The sequence below is a fragment of the Gasterosteus aculeatus genome, chromosome 1, assembly GCF_964276395.1.
Source record: "Gasterosteus aculeatus chromosome 1, fGasAcu3.hap1.1, whole genome shotgun sequence".
Classification (NCBI taxonomy): domain Eukaryota; kingdom Metazoa; phylum Chordata; class Actinopteri; order Perciformes; family Gasterosteidae; genus Gasterosteus; species Gasterosteus aculeatus.
In genome coordinates, this window is record NC_135688.1 from 7,081,762 (window position 1) to 7,099,155 (window position 17,394).

Below are 17,394 nucleotides of genomic sequence, written 5' to 3' on the forward strand. Positions count from 1 at the left end.
TCACAATGTAAAAATACACTATTCTGTAAATGGACGTTACATTGATTTTTTATGTGAAATGCATAACCAATTTTTCCTTAAGTCAAGTGTATTACAAATACTTACCGCATCGCACAAAACGCTGTTGTAAATGACCGTGTACTGAGACACACACGCATCATCATCAGTTGAAAATGTTGTCCAACCCTTAAACAATGGTTTAAATTCACAGAGTGCTGGATGACGTGATCACGATAATATGTTATCGGGCCACTAGAGACACAGCTGATTTTTTCAGCCCACTTTAAATTAGAGCTGAATAGTGACTCGGTTCTGCCAGTAAAGGAACACATCTGAATAAGCCTCTGTCTATCCGTGTAAGTGTGCGCGCACACACACACACGCACAAAAGGATGTTTTCGGGTCCTTTAATGGGGCCAAAGTCCGACTGTGACAAAAAACAATGTTTCGACTGAAATGAGTATCACATTTTGAGGGGGCAAGATCTTTTCCTCTCGAGGTGACAATTCTGCATCTATGAAGGGTGTTTACCACATAATCCCACATACTCGCAAGAGATTAGGTTTAGACTATCTTGTTTTTTCTCTACGGTCCATTCCCTGGGTCACTGCAGCAACATATATTAAAGGATACTAATTGATGATTTGTTCATTTTAGCCCATTGACTTAAAACTGATACAATCCTTATTATGAAGTCCATTTTTTTCTTCTTGGCTGAACTACGTCTTTGACTCTCTGAGGGCATCATGGATTTGAGCAGACCCTGTAAACCCAGATGTTGGCACTATTAACCATAAACATCTCATTTAGGACAGCTTTCAAACCAGTGCCAGTAACAAAATTGTCTTGGACTAAAAACAAGAAATCCTCCAAGATCTTGAGGAATTACACAAAGAAACGCAAAGATGTGTGTTAAACATTTAGTGTACAATTTAGTTCCTCTATTCAACAGCTCTGCAAGCGTACAACAAAAGATGGAAATGATATGTTTCACGAATGTGAGAAAAACATTTAGCACGCTTTGTTTGTGCCATAAGAATTATACCTGCACTCACAACTGGGTGTCACGGGGTGAAATAATGTTCCACTTTAGGAAACAATTTACTTACTTTATAAAAATAAGACAGATGGAGAAGGAAACAGAGCGAGGATGAGAGACGGGGTAAAAAGACAGAAAAGTGCCAGACGAGATGTGCATGGTCCTGGCAGGTTGTCTAGTCTGCTTAACATCCCTAATTTGCGTTAGCAGAATTACATCTGTCGAAACAGAGGAAACATCATTAACGTAAGAGCAGAAAGCTTCCGTGACCTTACTGAACTGTGCATAAAGATGAAGTGTACTGTAAGGCTTTTAGCTCCTCTTGTGAAAACTTCTAAAATCCCCTGAAACTACTTCTCTCTGATTAGCAAAAAAAGAAAATAGACCGGTGATCAGAGTGCAGTATTTAAAAGAACTACCTATAGTCATACTGTTTCACTATTGATGTCATCTTATCATTTTAAAAACATACATCCCACACACGAGCTAAAAGCGCAACAATAAAAATGTATCCCAGTGTGTTTGTGTTACCTTAGAAAAAGGGTAGAAATGAATCTAAAACGGACAGTCGTGTGAGTCCACCTGCCACAAGTCCACCTGCTAGTGGATTCACTGGGCACGATGCGGAGGAAAGAGGCGTTTGGGAAAACTCCGTTACCGATTTAACCCAATGTACATTCATTAAAAAAACACATAATTTACAGGTTAAATGGTCCCGTTTAAAAATGACCACTTCCACTGTTGATCAACGGCCGCGCCGAAAACTGTCCGGCGTCCTCCCCGCGTCTACGACTCAACGGCTAAAAAAAAACACCAATGCACGGTCGGAAAACATTGCCGGTTTAATTCGAGAGGTAAATCAGAGTCGGGTTGAGCAGTCGAAGGACCGCTACAACGCGTTGTTGAGTGTTTTCATGCTAGGAACGTTACAGCGTATTTCTCAGCAGCGGGTAAGATAACGGTCAGTGCGCGAGCGTCACGTTCCGTTTGAACAACTCCGGCTAAACGCTTTTAATCTCAATGTAGATTATATCCGTATCAGCTGTTCTGGGAAAGTTTCTCTTTACTTTCGTTTTTTTTTTCTTTCCCTTCCTTTTTGAAGTTTGAAAAATGATAACCTTAAACCCACTTACTCACCTTTTCGACAGTCTTGGCAAGTGTTCAGCGCCAGTGAAACACACTGGCGGTTGTTTCCGAGGTGAAGTTAGCGACCGCAAACGTGACGCCAAAAAGCGGATAACATTTTTTTTTACACGGGTGAAAGAGGTGGCAGCGACAACTCACGGGCGGGGAGTAAAAGGTAGGAAACCACTTCCGGGAATGAGTTTCAAAACACATGCGCACGGCGACATTCGTCGCTGTGGCGTTTTGTTTTGAAGGCTAGCAGCTATGCTTTTCCGGCGTCTCTATGGGAACGTTGGTGCGGTAAAAATTGGAAAAACTTCCGGACGGCCGTCATGTGACCACTGAAAAAGACTGGACGAGCCTGTCTGATTGTGTGAAAATGCCCCTTAACCGTAACGATATCCCACTTAGAGAAAATAGTCATACAGTCAGATCATGCTTAGATTTTACGAGGTACGTAAGTGTACGTATAGTGTACGTAAACACTATATCCTCTTGAGACCCGGGCCATTCATGTGTGTCCCCTGTGGTGGACATTTTGGTTTTTCACCTCTCCTTTTACTCTCCTATTTCCTTTTACTTCTATCCTATTAAATGTACTCTAAAGAGGACATCCCGGGCTTTCCAGTGATATCAAATGGGTAGAATGATGATGAATGATAACTTCCTCTTCTTTTCAACACAAGATGGAGTCTGTATCAGCCAGCACATTTTATGGAAAGTCAAAGGGTAAATCAAATATTGCTTGATTATAATATATGTTATATACCTACTATTTTGAGAGCAATAGTGTTAGCTTACTAATTTGACAGATAACACACATAATTAAATATTAATGCCATGCTATTTATTTGCAGATGTCTCAGTCCTTTCCGACATCCCAGCAGGTAGTCAGCACTGTGATCAGGAATATATATCATCAGACATTTGTATAAGCGGTGATGGTTATGTGGCATTTAGATCAGTACTATATAAGACAGGCTACTGATTTGTTAGGTAAGGTCCGATAGGAACCAGAAGAGGGCAACCACTCACTGCCACGACATAAAGCCTATAGACACACAGAATTTCCAAGGACATCACATAAAAACAAAATAATAAAGGGGGACATAATGTTTGAATTACCAAGAGAATGTTGCAGTGTAAATATTTCTTAAATTATTAGGATTCCTAGTATTGTATTCTAGCAACAGTAAAGACACAGCTAGATAAATTAGATTGAGAGTGAGAGAGGGCTGGCATGCAATGAAAGGTATGTTAAACCAAATGAAACCCATGACCTCCCAGTCCCAGCCAAATATAAAACATTCATGAATTAAAGCTGCAAGCAGCATTGGTTGGGCGCTCGCACATGCACGCACATCGAGGGTACTTGACAGAAAAATGTATTAAGTGAAAAAATGTCATGGAAACAAGTCAACAAATACTGCATTAACAAATACTGCATTAACAAATATTGCGTAAAAAATGTTACTGAAAAACGTTGTATGTCAATATATGTTATCTCAAAAAAACGTCATTGAAAGAAAAATCAAAATATGAAGTGAAGAAATGTCAAAAAAATGTTATTAAAAAAAAGTCAAAAGGTCGTAAAATGTCATTTAATTTGAATATATTCAAAATATATTTTAGGTTTGACTGTTTCATGGAAAAATATCCCAAATAAATTTGGTTTTAATATTGTCATTGAAAAAATAGATTAAAATGCATTAGATGGAATATTTTGTCAAGAAAAAAAAGGCCATAAAGATTAGGTCAAAAGATGTGTTCAAAAAAAGTTAGTCAGTATAAAAAATGTTACGTCAAAAAATGTCTGGTTTAAAAATGTCATGGAAAAAATCTAAAAATATTAGGTCGAAAACAAATTTGAAAAAAATATCAAGATATATACTGTAAAGATGAAAAATAGGCAGAAAAAAAATATATTTATATGTTATATAAACAAATATATTTGGTTGAAAAATGGAAATATGTCTATTATTTTGTGGCCCCATATGTGAGTCAATGTAGTATGCTCCTTCATTTCCCTCAGTCAGTCCCTATAAGACAAGTTGAAAAAGGGGAGCAGGACGGGTGGAAATAACTAAAGAAAGGAGGATCAATGGAAGTGGTGCCTGGATGAAAAGCGGATGAAAGGATGAAGAGATGGAAAGAGGACATTGGAAAGAAACAAATACACGGGGGAGGAGCATGGAGGAAAAGAGTAGGGGGAGAATACAGTGGGTGGAGGGAGATCGAGTCAGAGAGGAGATGGCGGGGTGGTGATGAGTCATCACTAGACTATCAGCCTTGGTGGGTCTGCTTGCTGTGTGGGTGGCAGTGTGACACATGCAGAACCCCCCCACCCCCACCCCCACACACACACACACAGGGATGGTTCCCATCGTGTTGCTATTCCTGCTGCAAAGGCAGGCGGGTGGAAGAAAATGCGGGGATGCCACTGACACATGCAGTTAACACACTTATGCACATGCAACAATTTCCTTCCACACAGACACACACAATGATTATTGCGAGGTCTCATTAAGACTCTGAGGATGTATGTATGGTTATGTACAAAGTCAGAGGGATAAACAGCCACTGCAGCTGTAGAAGAGCAGTATACACCTCGTCTCTTTTTGCATCACTCACATACTCTGTCCTTCAACATTCATAATTTATTAGGTGGTGCGCATGCAGAGGCGGATGTTGCAAAAAGGGAACTGTCAGAGAAGATGACATGCAAAATAAAAGAAACATGAGGTTAACATGTACAGTAGAGTGCTATGCTCCTCTTACTGAGAGCTTCATGAAAAATGATCTCATCTTGTGTATCCAATATGTTTAATGGAGGCTTTAAGTCATACATAAAGCCAATGTAACTGTCAGTACGTGCTGCGCAAAACTGGTGTTCTGGTGCAAAAATTCGTTCAATTAGTTCAGCTAAGGAAAAGAGTGGCTGTTGTACATGCGGCACATTTACAGTATGCAGGCTGATAAGTCGGATCCTACATGGGGAAGAAGGGGCAGAGACCCTGCAATAAATCATTTCTACTGTGACAGGAAAGCTCTCCTCGCTTTATGTCTCCCTTTGGTGCTGAGTCGATAGAGTTGCCATGCCAACAGATTGTGGGGATTCCTACTTGTCATCTAGGCCACGATGCGCACAACAAACGCTCAACACATGCAACCAAACAAACACACTTTCCACGAGTGAAAAACCATTCATGGTTGGGTTGTAAGTCGTTGTATTTTCCTTTTCTAATCGTGGTTGTGATGTTTTAATCAATCCGTGTGTGTGTGTGTGTCACCAAAACAATGTGAATAGTCAAAACTGCAGCATCAGACCGTGCAAAGGCTAGGGTCTCTAAGGAAATATAAAAACACATAGATACAGAAGAAATCAGTCAGCTCACAGGCGAAATTTGAAAACCTTTGTAGGAATACGTTTTTAATTTTTTAAACTCTACATACATTCAAACATCTCTCAAATAAAGTAGCTGACGGTACGTGTGGAACATCTGTATGGGTGTATGTGTGTGAAAGGGTTGCAGGTTAGTGGTTCCAGCTGCCTTCTGCACACCTGCATATGTATTATGTGCTTACAAAATGTCATGGAGACCCATGAGTGACACAGAGACCACTTGGTCAGAACATCATTAAGGGTGTTGTATACATGTCTGAGTCCACTGAGTCTAAATGAATGATGTGTCTTTCTGTGTACTTGCTATACGCACAACCGTTAAGGGAGATACACAGAGTTGTTTTCATACTAGATAAGATCGTATACATAACTTGCAGATAAAGTATAAATCTGAAATCAACTCTTCATATTTTGAATGAGAGCACCTTTCTGATTACCAGGAATACGAGTTTACCCACCTGTAAAGCTATGTCGTTTTTGGTGTCTGTTCTGTGGGTGTGTTTCTGTGAGTGCATCTATGTGGCATGTATGAGGTCATACATTATGTATAGAATTATGACATGAAGTTGGTCTGCATGAGCTTATGTACATGTGCCTGTGAGTATGCCTGCATATGCAACATCATGTGCATACACACATACTTGTATGTAGAATCACATATATATAAGTGTAATTGTTGATGTGTACCAGGCATGCTTGTAACCCTGCATTACTGTTTGTGTGTGTGTGTGTATGAAGACATGGCCGTGTGCGTGTGTGAGTGAGTATGCGTTAGTCGCTGTCTTCTCTCTCCTGGGTCTCAGCCAGGGAGCTTTCATCAATATTCTCCAGGCTCTCGGCATGCTGGATGCTCAGCTCAGAGAGCGGGATGCTGGGTAATGTAGTCTGTTCGGGGTAGAGCCAGGGCTTGAAGCCAGGGTTGTGTCTCTGCTTCCAGTCGGAATACTTCAAACAGGCTTTGTTGATCTTTTTCATAGCCTAAAAGGAACAGAAAATATTAACTACATCTAGTTTTTACAGATCTGTCGATTGATCATTAACAACTTCAACTAACCGAAGGGAAATGATGAATTGACACTTGAATGCAGTGTCAACATTCATTCTTGCTCAAGGCTCAGATAACAGACTATTTGTTTAAAATCATTGAATCAAAAGGTAATATGTATAGGTAGGCTACAAATCCCAGACAGAAGATATTGTTGCATTTATTGTGGTGAAGTCAACAGCGTGGTTAATTCCAGTGGGATTTGTGAGTCTTGCGTTTCTATGTTTTTGCTATTGTATCATCAAGGGATTGCTCCATCCCAGGCTGCTCTCCAGACACACACACACACACACACACACACACACACACACACACACACACACACACAGACCCATTTATAGACAAACATATAGTGAAAACAGTAGTGTTTCTATAATGTGTTTAAGAAATTCTTCGTGGGATTATTCGTGGTTGTATAGATACACTTTGCTGAACGGACAACTCTGGGAATCTGGGTTGATTTGCAAAAGACTTACGTGGGGAGCAAAGAAGTGGGAAGACTTGTTGACAACCCACTTGGGTAACGAACCTGTAAAGAAAGACGGAGCGAAAAGATAAAGATAAGTATGTGGCTGTATGTGACGATTCAAGTTAGAAAGAGATTGAAACGGGAGGGTGATATAAAGAGTTCTCTTCATCCAATTTCATGTCATTCACGAATAAGTAGTAAGCCTAGCGCCAGAGTGAAATAGATTCTGTCCTTCGAAAGGTTACTATGGCGACTAATCTTGACAAAGGCAGGGGAATAAAACATTCAGTAGAACTTTGAGCCGGTTAAGCGCCTGGTTGTGTTTCTGTAGTCGTGTCCTTCAGACTTCAGTGTGTGCTTCTATTTGTTCATTACGGTCAAGGTGGCCCTTGTGTGCTTTGGATGTGTGTGTATTAGTTACCTCGTGGATCGACTTGGGCCATGTAAGTGAGGGTGCAGTTGTTGGTCGGTCCCTGGCCCTGGATCAGGTAGCCGGTCTGAATGGACACAGCTCGCACCATGTCCTTTTTAGGAGGGTATTTCTGCGGAGACAATAAAATAGGCAAATTTGTGATATTAGGTTATACAAATACAACTGAAATAATTAAACATGCACATGAAGGTTTGTATTGAACTTTACATCCTTATTAAGTGCATGAATGTATCCACCTTGAACAGGATGAGAAAACCTGTAAAAACCTCATGTATTTTTTGTTATATTTAATCAACCTATTATGTAAAACACACACACGCATACACACAAACAAAGGTTATACATTTGAACTAATATTTAATAATCACGGTGAGAAAAAGGGTCTTACGGCCTTTGTGTCAGTTTGTCAAATAGTTGAACAAGGTAAGCATTATGATTCTGGGGCATTTTTTCCTCTTTGTGCCAATCAATCCCATTGTGTGCTTCACAGTCATATTTCAGATGCAAATCAAGTCCACATGACTCAGTATTAAAGTGCGCCTATTCCATAGCAGCTCCTTTTGACTATACATCTGAGATTATTATTCATGATGATAAAGTACAGCACTGGTTAGCCAGCGCTAATTGGGACATACAGTACACAGCGAGGCAGTCAGCGAAAGAGCCTTCATAAGAGGAACATTCCTTACAGCTAACTCATCATTTGCCTACGCTTTGTTAGCTGTGAACTATCGTAGGAATGTCTCTCTAGGAATACACTTTAAAGACCTGGAAAATCAGCATTTATTATGATCTGAGAGAATGTAGACAGAGACTTAACTTTCAGCTTTGTTCATCACCGTGGCTCTGGTAACTCACAACGTTACTGCTGACATTTGATATATTCCAACAGTGAATAAACACAATGTACACTAAAGTCCACAGCCGTGCCGGCAGCACGGCGAGGCTCCGCTTGCTGCAGGCAGAGCGACGTTTTCAACTAATGTCAGCATGATGACATGCTCGCAATGACAATCCTGACTGATCCAGCTGATGTCCAGCCAGAACTATGATTACCACGTCCACCGTCTCGCTCAGCATGCCAGTACTTGCACTAATCCCAAAGTACAGCTGAGGCTGGTCAGAATGTCAAGTTAGTTTTGCAGCTACTGTTCAAAAATCAAGTTATTACTAAAGTCAGTGGGCTTCACCATCGCACGACAAAATCTCCTTCCATCTAATAATAGCGCTGCCATCCCCAAAGCCTTGCTGCTAAAAAAAGTGCTCAATGGATCAACTGACAGAGTAGCTGTAGCCATAATAAATATATATAGGCCCCTCCAGCGAGGACAGGTTAGAAAGGTACAACGAGGCCGTGGTAGCTGGATTATGAAGTTACTGAAATCATGAAATATGAGAGACTGACACAAAATTGATTTAGAGTTGTCGAATATAAGTATATAAAAAGGACGGACTCCTGGATCTGCGTTCCAATAGTCAGGATCTTAACTTTTAGTGAGTGACCTTGGTTAGTCACACACACACACACACACACACACACACACACACACACACACACACAGACAGAGACAGAGAATGTTCGTAACCACTCGTTGATGCAGGAATGTGGAAGGCGGCAGTCAACAGTTGAGTCACATGAGAGGTCTTATCCTTTTGTAAACATTATATTACCGAGCAAAACCTTCAAAACGGAGATCGGGAGTACGAGACAGAAAAGACAGGAAGTCAGATCGGGAGAGGTTCAACTGAAACAATGACTCAACTAAAATAATCAGTAAAGTAATGCTGCTTGTCCATTGTGAGGATTTGCTGTGCATGTGATACTAAACTGAATTTATTGAACATTGTATACACCGGACAATCCATTTGTTAGATAAAGGAACTAAACGTCTGTAGCAGCTCTGGAGAGAGGCGACGAGTACAAGCTTTTATAAAGACATCGTTCTTGTCCTTTTCCTCCTGTTTAAGAAGAAACAGACATCGCGCCAAAGAAAATGAGGTCTGGCCAGGTTCCAATCCAAACTCAAAGTCACTCGGCGTTCTCTAATCACTGTTGGGTTTACTGGCCTTTGGCATTGAAAGGACTTCTTAAGAAGCAAGCCGAACTAAGAACACAATGTTTTCAACAGAATTAACTGAACTACCCTACAATTAAAGTGAAGCTGTGGCAGCTCACAGTATATCAATCATTCTCCCAGTTAACAGCAGGAGGAAGCAGGGTGCGCTTGCTCTGGAAAGGTGCCCATCACCCTAGAACACTTCCTGGATGCAGTGGTAGTCTTAAATAGCGCACACAAAGCTTTTTATTGTTGCCTTTCCACAAATATTTGAGGACTTCTTGTAATCCAGCACAACGCCCTTAAGCTTGCTAAACTGGATCAACGCTCATGTGTACGCATTTAAAAACGGGTTTTTTAAGACGCTCTTTTGAACAGAGCTGTGGCGGAGTGACCGAGCCGGCCCGCGCTGAGCATGTTTCAGTTCTCCGTGGACGTTGCATGTTGTGTATGTTTTTTCCCCCGAGTGTGAGCGCGTTTACTCACGTCGTGTTTGACAGAGTAGTTCATGATGATGTAATCTCTCCCCATCGGCAGCCAGGAGCGAAGCGTGATGACGTCGCGGTTCCGAAGAGGACTCGGACACTTCCCTGTGAACATACAGGATCAGAAATAAAGAACCAAACTGCACTTCTGCACTTTGTGTGCGTCTCTGCAGCCATTCCCAGCCCCAAATGGTGTCCCGTGAACGGCTTGTGTTTGCACACTGGAGAGTGGGACATACATGAGTAGTAACCAACGTCCGCATTGACTGTGAGCTTCCCGATATCGAAGGTCTCAATGACGTTCGTGTCCCATTTCCTTCTGTACTCGATGTCGTGGAGAACGTCATACATGGTCTCCGCTGACACGTCCTTGCACACCATACGACACTGAGGACGAGAGACGGATAGAAAGGGACACAGGGATTAGCTACAGGCAATAGAAAGAAATCGTACAGAGCTGACGTGACTGAAACATTAAGTAATCCGGAGTTATTGACCGTTGGAAAATAACACTACCACACACACTTGTGCGGTGTGCATTAACTAACAGGTAAATTATTAGACATAAGATGGTCAGAGTGTATCAGAGTCAAAGGGCTCATTGTGTGAGAACAAATTAGCAATAGCATTAAGAGAAAAGCCACTGACGACCGATGAGCCATTACTTTATCACAGCTTTGGGTAGAAAACCACACGATCTCTACAAGACAGACAGACACACACATGGTTTGAGCGTAGTGTGAATGTAGCCTCAGAGGCCGTAAATGTCCTTGAATCTACTTTTAAAAAACGTTCGTATAAATATATGTATCCATTTCAAAGCAAAGGAGGGCTCCATTTAAAAAAAATTTATTTATGCTTGTTGATTTAAAACAAGTGCGACGTAGTGCGTCACAGCTTACAACGAAACCCGCTCCGCAGTAGATGGCCCTGTACACACACACACACCCTGTGTAAATAGAGGTCTGCAGCCCCCGAGTGAAGCCGTTACTACAGTTACAATTGCCAAGGGGAGTTAGTCTTTATAATGACAACAATGGAGGATGGCGGACACGGAGAGAGCAAGTGTGTGAAAGGCACAGAGGCCCTAAAAGAGAAGAGGAAGAAGAATAGAGTAAATTACCCTTAAACAAAATGTTTAACACATTTATCTTACTTTTGGCTGTGCGGCTGTGGCTATGCACTCGTCATTTACAAATGTGTTATCTGAAGAGCTCATTCAGATATGCATCTGTACGATGCTTTATTTCAATCGCATGCTGTCATAGGAAACTGTAAGATAAAATGACTGTGGGTGTAGAGCCTTGTTGGCAGCTGGGGGGGCTGCATCTGCACGCTAATAAGATGTGAAAATACGAGCATGCTGCGGTTTCATTACAACATTACATGTCATTTAGCTGACGCTTTTATCCAAAGCGACTTACAATAAGTGCATTCAACCATAAGGATACAAACCCAGAAGAACAAGAAGTGCAATTTCAGCAAATAAGTTGATTTACTGGTATAATGTTAACCACCTTAGTTTAGAACATTAACATGCTTGCAGTTGTTTTTTTAATGGTGCTGACACACACTGAAAAGGCCCCTGTTCACGAAGACCCCCAATTGAGTGAAGTTAATTGTCCTATGAACAAAGATCTTATTTTGGCTTCCAACCCCACTTCTTCAAGAAATGTAATTTACTACCTCTTAATCCAAATTGGACATGAGAGCTATGCCTACTTGCTGCTGCTGTCAAATCCAATTTCACTTATATAGCCACAATCTCACAGCGCTTCACAACCAGCCGCATAATAAAACAAAACGGCTAAATTGAAATGCCTACTCCTCACCGAGAACAAGGAAATGCAGATTGGGCTCAGAGACCGTTATATGATGCGTAATACGTGCAACCGATTGCGAGTTTACCCACAATCTTAGAAGACCGCCAAAGACTAAACTAACAAAAACGGATCTGGTTTTCTATAGAAATAGAAGTCACTAAAATTAAGTGATTCTTGACCAGGTACCAAATGAGAACGTGGCCTACACTTACGTAGGTGAATGGTTAAATAATCATGTGAACACTGTGAAAGACAGCTCTAAATAAACGTGTCATATGGTGTTAATACCGGTTTACTTTTGAGTAAAAGGGGATTACAAAGACGAGCTCATTAAGTGTTCAAATAGCATACGTGATTGCAGTCATCTGATTCGGGTGTGCCTAAAACTAATTCAATGTCAGTCTATTGAGGACAAAGATTAAAACTGAGATGACATGTTAGTTACCCAGAGATGACCAAGAACTCCCCATACTGGAGGAACTAGAACACATTCAGAACGATGAGTTTTAGAAAAAAAGAAGTGCCGAAGACATATTTGTTGCTTCAGCAGGAAAAAACAAAACAGATAATGCAATGTATTACATTTGCAGAAGGGAAGCGTACGGCAACAATGACATTATATTTGTGTAAAGAGATTGGAGAGGACCTGTAGGTCAGAAAAGACCAGGGGGGGATTAATCAATGTGTCGTGACCAGAGGCAAACTGAAACAGGAATAAGAGGAAGAAGGAAAACTAAAGTATAGGGAGCAGAATGCATCCAGTGCAGAATGAAGACACAAAGCCAGCTCAGTACACGTGTGCTTAATTCTATTATACACTAACTCAGTGAAGTCAACAGATGAAGCAAGGACACAGATAAAAAGGCGGGTGAGAGGGAGTTCAGGGAGATAAAGCAGAGGCGGAGGGGGAGCAGGCATACAAGCAGGTACACCAACGATAGGCGGCTCGGGGACTCTTTCCTTGAGCAGAGTCCACGCTGCGCCCACTCAAAAAACACCCGTGACCTCTGACCTTTCCACATCCAACACACACCACCTACTACGCATCTTCTTCCTCTTTCCCCGTCTCCCCGGTTCTTCTTCTCTGCCAGCCGGCGTCTTCCATCCCTCGCACTGCACTCTCCTCTGGGTGCTGATGCATGATAGACGATTATGAACACGTAAAAAAAAAAAAAAAATGGACGAGTTCGTAACGTATGACTCAGAGCCAGGCTTCCCTGTGTGTCCCTAGTGAGAAAGCAAACCCAATGCGTGTGTGTGTGTTTATCGCAGAGAGGCAGTCTGACAGTTTGTCAAACTATTACAGAAATCAAAACCCACCTACACAGTACGCACTCCCACAAATACGATGTGACGGTTCCAGCTGGGAAACCAGAGGTTATCATTGATGAACATGACAGTGACGGTAATGACAATAATGGGGCTGATGATAATTAGGTTGCTAATGATAGCCAGACTGTTCTCTCTCTGGATGGATATATATATATATTTTTTTATCCCCTATTAACACTGACATTGATCATTCAAAATGCATGCTTTTTTTCCCTCTGCAGCACAACTGTATCCGTGGCATCGCTGCATGCCCTGATCATCACACACACACACACACCTATAAAGATTATCTACACATACCATCTACCTTTGTAAACGCACACAATTGCAATTCTGTCATCACTTTGAGAGGAGGAATAAAAATAAATAAAACTGAGTTGGATTGGAAAACCTGTTCCGTGTGAGAGACTCGAAGAAAACCAGATGACGTAACTATGCAAAATAAAGCTCCTGTAGCGGTTGTATTTACATAACGATAAAGTGGCAAGTATAGATATGAGCCCCATTCAAACCCCTAATGTGTGTGTCTGTGTGCACTTTCTGCTTCTCTCTGTTTGCAGAGCTGTCCCGAGGAAACACACCTGTCCTTAACCGCTGCGCACACAGGCACGCACACACACGCACGCACACACAATCCCTCGCAATGGCCGCCCCACTGGACGGAGACACACACCTATGCACACACACGCACTCCACTTTATTTAACAAAGTAAACACCTGGTGGCTGGCTAGCACTCCTCAGACCCGGATATACCAGCAGGAAGACACACACACACACACAGCTTACACAGAAGGGTCGTTTATAGACGTGTTAAATTACAGTAATCACAATTTTATGGCCAGTGAGATCAGAAAGTACTGTGAAGGTCAGAAAACTGTCAGCTGTGAAGCTAAATGTCTCAAATGAGATCAAATAGAATATGATTGATGGCACACAGCAGCGGGTCTTAAAGGACAAAGCTGCTCCCGATGACGTCTCCACATCGACTCCCAAGACAAACATTCACATTAGAGACAAACCGCCACGACTGCTATTTGACTAGATAAGTCATTTCACATCGGTACCTTACCTAAACAATGATCAGGGAGGAGCAACTAGTGTTACTTTACTAATGTCAAACTGCACTCTAGTGCACAGGGTTCCTCATTTAGTTCATAAAATACCCACAAATAATGACAGACGACCATCACAAGTCATCAGAGCACAAAATAATGTCTTTAACCTTCAAGGTTGTTTCATTAGACCTGATGTTTTGAATAATGAGAAAAGCAAAAAATCCTTAAATAACAGAAGCCGTAACCACTAAATAGTCATTGACTTATTTTCAGTTATTGACAAGTGAGTAATATTGACAACAGCACCATTCTACCTCACTGTGCTAAATCAATGACTAATTGTATGCAGAACCAACTCCAAGTGAACAAATTAAGCGGAAATATTACACCCATCACCTATAACTAAACATGCTTCTGGGTAGAGGCTTGAAAATACGGTAATGGTTTCTACTCCCAATGGGGAGGAAACCTGAGGGCTGAGGCTCTTGATTCTCTAAAGTACCGGGGTTTTCTTAAAGCGTGCATCGGCCAGAACTTCACAACCCATCTCATGTGTTAATGGACGCGTGGATCCGACCCAGGACGTGTTCGCGGAACACCGATGCTTTCAAAAAACGGTTGCACTGTTGCACGGCATCATATCAGGACTATTAACTCGACCCATTTGTGTGTCACCACATAGGAAATGCCACATCTTTGAAATGCAAGAAGCGGTATAGTGGGCTTGTAATTGGCCTCTGCAACTACCATGCAGCAAAAAAAAAAAAAAAGAAGCAGTTAGACCATGTCAGCAGTTTAAATCATAAGGGAATTTTGGCAAAGGCATTTCCCTGCATCTGGATACAACATGAGCACCACATGTATACGTTGTTGGGACATAATCACCTTGATTTTGTGGATGGACTTCCCCTCCTCCAGAGCCTGAGTCCACACCGTGATGCCCCCCTTGTTGTGGTTCATGCTCCAGCCTTCCTCGCACAGACCCTCCGCTTTGAAGCTGGCGAACGCCCGGTCGTCCGGGATGGTCACAGTCCGTCCAGACATGGCTCGTTACAGAGGAGAGGGTTGGTGGGGGGGTAGGGGAGTGATGGGAGGGGGGTAAAAGAGAGGGGTTTCTGGGAGCCTCCCGTTGGGCCCTTTAGGACACAAGGTGAATGAAGCCAGTCACTCTTTTGCTGCTCTTCTGTGAGGTGTAATGCGTCTTAATTAAATTTCCTCCTTTGCAGGAAGCTCTCGTCGTCTTGTGATGAACGGTGCGCGTGCGCGTGCGGGAAGGCGCAACAACCGCAATCCACCCGGTCCGAAGTAATAAGAGACAGAGGTGAACGAGCCGCAGTCACGCACAGGTGAGAGCACGCGGGCACAATAACGCAAAGAAGCGTCTCCGCGCGACGGGACTAACGAGCCTCTTCAGCTGCTCGGTTGAATAATGGTTTGGATAAGTTTCCGCTGTGGTTTTCGGCGGTCCTCCGAAAGAAAAAGCCGCTCTTCAGACGAACCATATGTTTGTGTTCTCCGCAGGACTCTCGCCGTGTCTCCCCTTCTTTACCTCCCCGCCTGCTCCTCCGCGTGGATCTCTCTCTTCTCGCTCTCGCGACTGAAGTCTTGCGTGAAGCTCGTAATCATTCGCGGAGGTTCTCCATCGCTGCGTCGCTGCTGTGGCAGGTGGTGGGGGAGATGCGGTGAGAAATAAGAGGAAGAGGGGGAGGTGGAAGGGGGGGGGAGAAATCAGCCTGTGCAGGCAAGCGACGCAGTTTCGGCTACAATGGAAACGCCTCCCCTGCTGCCTTCAGGTGATCCTCGTAAAGCCCTAGGTTATGGCCTTTTTCAAGATATGTTGTTCTTTACAGTTCATTTGTAAATATATTGCTGAATAAAAAAATGCAATACATAGTAATATCGACATACGTATGTATTTATTGTGGTTGATTACACTTTTACTGAAATATACTAAAAACCTCTGGCCATTAAAACAAAAACCAATAAGCCCACATCTGTACAGGCTTGTATGGGTGTATAACTTGTCTGCATTTGAAAGTGTTTGAAACACGTCATGAATAGGTTACACTTACACTTAAAGGTATCTTACCCAACAGTTTTAAACGAGTAAAATAATTGCTAATTAACGTCAATCAGAAACAATGACCATACAGGTCAAGTTATGCTGTTATATTCGGTTACACAAAAAGCAGCCTTCCACTTTTTTGTTATCAATTCTGTTGAATTGAATGTCATAAAAAGAGCGACATGTTGACCCCAAAAGGCTTGAGAGAGCATTGACCGTTGCTTTCTTTCATGTCAGAAGAGTTGTGTGGTCTGAAATGCTGCTGTGTGGGAACACTGACTGGTCCCTTCACACATTATTTTCAAGTATCCTTCCTATTAATCATATCTATCTCCTACAGTTTAAACATGCATGAAACTCATGTGTGGTCAACCGGTTTGTTTGTCGTTATTTTGCCGACAGTATTTGAACGCAACCCGCGCTATCACACCACACACGAGCACTTTTTTTTTTGCTAACTAGGTAGTTCAGGAGGCAGCGGGAGCGCGCCTGGCTCTGTTGGCTGACGTGTAGCCTATTCGGATGTGTTTACTTTGCGGCAACATGAAATGTTCATTACTTAATCAAGTACAACGATGTGTAAACTTACATACAGAGAAGAAAACAGATTTATGTATTTTTATATTGCAACATGTTTGTTGTGTCACTGTTATTCTGTCTCCATCTTTTTTTTGTGAGTCCCTTCACTCAATTTGATACGTGGGTGTTGTCGTGGCATCTCAAGGCCCATAAACTAAAGTGGAATTCTTACAATCACTCATTTGTGTAAATATACAAAAGGTCAGGCAATGCTCAGGCAGGTTTTTCCCCTACTGTACACCTACCAAGCTCTTATTCATGGCAGAACATGATGTAGTCTATGTTCATGTCTGGCGAGACACAGTAATCTAATTACCCGCATTCAACATGCAAATGTAATTATTAAATGTCGGATTGGCTTGACTTGTATTGCAGTCACATGAAGTTACTTTCTTTGGTAACTTCAGTGAATGGAAGTATGTGTAGGCTAGATGAAAACACCCGGTAGTAGAGTGAGATTTCTGAACAATAAATGCTTGCCAT

The 17,394-nt window shown here is 42.1% G+C and overlaps 2 protein-coding genes and 1 long non-coding RNA gene across 6 annotated transcripts in view; 1 reads left to right on the plus strand and 2 right to left on the minus strand.

Moving 5' to 3' along the window:
* arap1 (ArfGAP with RhoGAP domain, ankyrin repeat and PH domain 1) overlaps nucleotides 1-2,507 on the minus strand; it is a 36,539-nt gene extending 34,032 nt beyond the window's left edge. For all 4 annotated transcript variants that reach the window (XM_040171629.2, XM_040171619.2, XM_040171612.2 and 1 more), the window contains exon 1: nucleotides 2,177-2,507. The gene's annotated coding sequence lies outside the window, so the exon portion shown is untranslated. The remainder of the gene's footprint in view (nucleotides 1-2,176) is intronic.
* Nucleotides 1,830-16,164, plus strand: LOC144402388 (uncharacterized). The gene is made up of 3 exons (XR_013464329.1): nucleotides 1,830-2,339; nucleotides 15,494-15,613; nucleotides 15,789-16,164. It is a non-coding gene; the product is annotated as an uncharacterized LOC144402388 (long non-coding RNA).
* Nucleotides 5,568-15,497, minus strand: stard10 (StAR related lipid transfer domain containing 10). Its single transcript, XM_040175492.2, has 6 exons — nucleotides 15,153-15,497; nucleotides 10,296-10,443; nucleotides 10,058-10,161; nucleotides 7,503-7,623; nucleotides 7,089-7,141; nucleotides 5,568-6,545 (listed from the first exon to the last, which is right to left on the minus strand). Exons 1-6 carry the CDS (start codon nucleotides 15,309-15,311, stop codon nucleotides 6,339-6,341), a joined length of 792 nt encoding a protein of 263 aa, XP_040031426.1. The 5' UTR covers nucleotides 15,312-15,497; the 3' UTR covers nucleotides 5,568-6,338.
* Nucleotides 16,165-17,394: the final 1,230 nt, after the last annotated feature.

Excerpts from the sequence above, each read along its gene's own strand:
- stard10 (XM_040175492.2), bottom strand. The coding sequence starts at position 15,311 with ATGTCTGGACGGACTGTGACCATCCCGGACGACCGGGCGTTCGCCAGC. Across the intron at positions 10,162-10,295 it reads GGACGTTGGTTACTACTCAT|GGAAGTGTCCGAGTCCTCTT; the intron begins GTATGTCCCACT and ends GTATGTTCACAG. Across the intron at positions 6,546-7,088 it reads CCCACTTCTTTGCTCCCCAC|GCTATGAAAAAGATCAACAA; the intron begins GTAAGTCTTTTG and ends TGTTCCTTTTAG.